General features: G+C 62.3%; 1 protein-coding gene across 1 annotated transcript; it reads left to right on the forward strand.

Annotated features, from left to right (window-relative positions):
- Positions 1-224: 224 nt before the first annotated feature.
- On the forward strand, positions 225-4,192 carry MNEG_13003 (hypothetical protein; the record flags this gene model as incomplete). The annotated part of the gene is made up of 10 exons (XM_014038525.1): positions 225-466; positions 819-1,068; positions 1,316-1,405; positions 1,667-1,887; positions 2,035-2,095; positions 2,304-2,364; positions 2,603-2,736; positions 3,117-3,284; positions 3,694-3,780; positions 4,154-4,192. The coding sequence occupies 10 exons, from the start codon at positions 225-227 to the stop codon at positions 4,190-4,192; spliced, it is 1,353 nt and encodes a 450-aa protein (XP_013893979.1).
- Between the last annotated feature and the right edge of the window lie 307 nt (positions 4,193-4,499).

Genomic DNA, 4,499 nt, shown 5'->3' on the forward strand with positions numbered 1-4,499 from the left:
AAGGAGGCCAGCAGCAAGGTCGGGGAGGAGCCCGGGGCCGGGGTGCCGCGCCAGTCTGGGCTCCTCATGCGGCCTTACCGCGCTTGCTGGTGCAGTCAGGGCAGTGCAACTAGCAGTGTGCATTCGCTGAGGCGGGCAGTCCGCACAGCACCCACAGGTACTGGCTCGGCGACTCTTTTGCATGCGCCTCGTCAGCTTGAGAGGATTGTGAGCCAGGGCAATCAATGAAGTTATCATGCCCCATCTCGCCGCAGTGTGTCGAGTGGATTAAGATCTTTACCAACAAGACCAGCAACAGCGTGGCCATCGGCAATGCCAAGAGCACGGCTCCCATCAAGGAGTCTGCCGCCAACAAGCCGGGCGGCTTCCTGGCAGCTGTCAGGGGCTACGAGGACCTCTATGCCGGGAAGACCCCGTCCAAGGGCGGCCTGCAGCAGCTGCAGTTTGTCTGGGGCATTGCCGTCTGGTGAGGGGCCTCCCGGTGACCTTGCCTGCTCCTGTGTGTGCTTGGTGTGTGTGTGTGTGTGCGCGCGCGCACGAGACTGTGTGTCTGTGTGTAGCTTTCCAGGAGGATAGCTGTGTGCGTTCATTTGCATGGCGCATGTGTGTGCATGAATGCGTGCACACAACGGTTTGCGATATAGGCAACAGGTGCTTGGCGTATTCAGACTGTGCAGAGCTGCGTGAAGTCTAGGATGTTTTGGGGTTGCATTCCGCACTCAAAGTGCACTGGTTGACTCCTTATCACCTTCCCTTTCTCCAAGCGAGGACGCACGCCCACCCTCCACTTGCCTGCTTCTGCATCCGCCCCCACGCAGCCCCTCACCGCCAAAGGTTGGCGTCCCGGTCGTGAAGCCCCCGCCCGAGGTCAACACACCCACCGGCGCCCCCGGCGAGCCTGAGCCTACGCCTGCGCCTGAGCCTGAGCCTGAGCCTCTCTGCCCGCCCGCCAAGGACAAGTGTGACGTCACCGCCAAGGAGGGCTCCGCATTCTGCCCGGCCATCACCCCGTTCACCTCTGGCCAGTGCATCGGCGGATGCTGCGTGTCGGCCGGCAAGTGCAAGAAGGTGCGCGATGGAAAGGAGGGGTGTTGGGCAACTGGTGCGGCATGAGGAACATGGCTGTTTCCAAGGCCGCAGACAGGCAGGCCTGTTGGGCGGGTGTGTTAGTTGGAGGGGGGAAGCTTCCGTCGTCTGCAACCATTTGCGCAAGTATTACAGTAGCGCGTTCAGGTCAGGGCCCGAGGACCGCTCTCTTCCCGTCATGAGACCCAACCGCTCTTCCAACGCCTCTCTGTACGCCCCACCACCGCAGCCGCTGTGCCACCTGAACGGCCTGGGGTCTGAGGTGATGGCCAAGGACGTTTTCTGCTGGGGCACCAACAACGGGTTCCTGCACAACAAGGTGTGATTGGGGGCCGAAGGCCAAAGTGCGAGGCCGGGCTGTGAGGCTGGCAGGGGTCAAGAGGGGGGAGATGCGGCTGCGACGGCGCCAAATGATTTCAAATGGGGGGCGCTGCGGCCGTGCGCATGGAAGTGACGGTTGTGCTGGTGCTGGTTGGGCATTTGCATGACCTGGCCATTGACTGCTAGCTGGTGCATTGCCCCGGTTTGACCCACACGTTTAAGCACAATCCTACACCTCCTTTTGCCCCAACCATTGCAGTTCAACAAGTGCAAGAACCTCGGCTGCAAGCTCGCAGTCCCGGGCTGCGTCGGCGACCCAATCAGTGGTGCCTGCGTCGGCACCGTCTCGGCCCTCTCAGAGGACGTCGACTCCGACGCCAAGGCCTGGCTCGGCCTGCCCTGCCTGCAGCCCGTCCCCGGCGGCCTGCCGCTCAATGCCCTTGGCCACTGGGACAGCAACGGGGCGTACGCCGGAAAGCTGTGAGCCCCTACCTTACTGTGTGTGTGCATGCGTTTGTGCTTGTTCGTTGACGATTGGCTGAGAAGGTGTGGCTCCACATGCAGGCGCAGGCACATGTCGTGCTGTCGCCCCAAGCACCGATGCGCCCCGCTGTTGCCTGCTCGCAGGTGGACCATCTGCAACTGCAAGGCCGGCAAGACCCTGCCTTGCGTTGGCCCCTTGTGCGAGGTGCGGTTCGGGCCGCGCACCGCACGCTATGTCAAAAAACTTGACAGGACTCTGCCGTGTGCGATGTGCAGGTGCGTTGGGCACCCGCTCCTGTCGCCTGCCTTTTCCACTTGCCTCCACCTTTCGCTCCACCGAATGCATATTTACGGGACATAATTGGATTCATATTCATGTTATGTACGACCCCATCACCCCTCCAAACTCGCAGCTCCTCAAGAAGCCCGACCTCCCCAGCTTCAACTTTGCGCTCCCCAAGTTTGACCTGCCTGGTGCGCAATCCTGGCGTGCCGTTGCAGGGCCTGCCGCCCTTGCACTTCTGTTGGGCGGCCTCCATTTTGCTGTGCTGGGCCATGACGGCTGGTTGGACATGCAGCTCTTCACAGGAGGTTCTGCGCTCAGCAAGCTGTGCGTGCTGTGCATTGCGAGGCATACGCGCGCACTTGCCCAGCACCCCTTCGACTCTCTCAGACACACACACACGCGCGCGCGCGCACGCGCGCCGCACAGACGTCGGGAAGCTCATCAACGCCAAGGTGGAGCTGCTGGGCAACATCACGGAGCTGTTCAAGCCCAACCTCACCATCCCCCACATCCCCGCCGTCACCATCCCCACCATCGACCTCAAGGCGCATCTGGACGAGGTGACAGGGGAGGGAGGGTTGTAAAGCAGGCCCGGGCCGTCTGGCGCGCCGCTGGCCCTGCCTACCAGCGTCTCGCATTGCGCTGCTTCTCGGTTTAAGCACTCGCGCAACGGCAGCCCCTGCGACCAGAGCGGCGGGACCCTGAGCAGCACTTACTTTTCATGCGTGGCGAAAAGCGATGGGGAAGCTGCACTCACGACCACGCGGTGCCAGATGCGAAAGGCTGTCTTGAGCACTTTGCAGAGGTGTCCCAGCCCTTGCGTCCACCGTGTGTGGATGAGTGCCCTTTGCCCCTGCCTCGTAACGAGCACGCTGCCCAAAACCCCCCGATACCACCCGCTACCACCCCACTGCCCCCACCAAACCCCCGTCACCCCCAGGTGAAGTCGTTCATCAACGGCACCGCCACCGCCCTGTCCGGCCCCGTGCTGGAGGCGCTCCACGCCAAGTTCCCCACCTTCACCCTCAACCTCACCAAGCCCGAGGTGCCCAGCCTCAGCCTCAACATACCGCACCCCAACCTCAATCTGGGAGACCTCCTGCCCTCGGTGAGGCGACTGGCACACCTCGGGCGGCTGCAGTGTGGCCCGGGGGCTGCCCCGGCGCGCCGTCGGCGCCGCTAGCTGCTGAGACAAAGTGGGATGACGACGGGCGTTTGCTGCATCCGGGGTTTGGGGTAGCGTGTGTCTGTTTGGGGGTGGAGCGGGGCATGCACACGCGTGGACACCCTGAGAGCATGACAGCGATGCCATCGTCGAAGAAGCAGGTGTTATTCGTATAAACAACACACATCATAGAGACATGATACACACTTAGGAGGCACAGCCGACACACGCACACACACACACACAAAAACACGAACAAAACACACAAAGAGAAAGCAAAGCACTTCCACTCACCAGAACCTGCTCAGATTCAATCTTGCCCTCTCCCACATGCAATCCTTTTCTGGCCCAGCTCAACCTGGCCCAGCTGGCGGACAAGACCAAGCTGCGGGTGTTCAACACCAGCTCACTCAGCCTGAGCGACCTGCACAGGCTCGAGGTGCGTGTGTTGGTGTGTGCGTGTGTGTGTGTGTGTGCGTGTGCGTGAGTGCCCCAATACGCGTGTGATTTGCACAATTGCCTGTACGTGCGGCTACAGGGATGGGCTCCGCGTGAGCTCAAGCGCAGGAGTCCAGGCCGTGGCATTTGGTCGGCACCCTGCCTCAATTACAACGCCTCTCTGCGCCGTGTCCGAGGGCGGGCTGCAGGCGGGCTGCGGCCCGCCTGCCGGGCCAGGTGGTATGAGATGTCGCAAGGGCCAACGGCCGCGCAGCCCCCTGCTGTCACGCCCAGCATGTCTCAGAGTCACCAGCCCCGCATTCCCAATGTGTCTGTGGTCTGCCAACACCTGCGCATCCCCCTCTGACCCCCAGGGCATCCTGGCGGCCTTCAATGCAGCTCAGAAGGACTGATGACGCTCATTACAAGAGAAAAAAGAGCTGACAGGCCAAGAATACGCGACCCTGCCCACCAGCCCTGCTGTGCGGGCTTCACGAGGTTCCCGGACGACTCCACATCTCAAGCATGGCCCCGGGGGTATTGGTGATTTGAAGGTCGCTGCGGGCACATGACCCCCCCTTCCCCCTATGCACACAACACACATCAAGCCGAGGGGCGAGTGCCACGCGCGCGCCGACAGACAAGCAGCACCTGGCCGTCGCGACGCGATTTTGCCTTTGAGGCCCGCGCGCTGCGCCGCCCGTTTCGTGGGTGGGGAGC

This window comes from Monoraphidium neglectum (genome assembly GCF_000611645.1).
Source record: "Monoraphidium neglectum strain SAG 48.87 unplaced genomic scaffold scaffold03565, whole genome shotgun sequence".
Lineage (NCBI taxonomy): Eukaryota > Viridiplantae > Chlorophyta > Chlorophyceae > Sphaeropleales > Selenastraceae > Monoraphidium > Monoraphidium neglectum.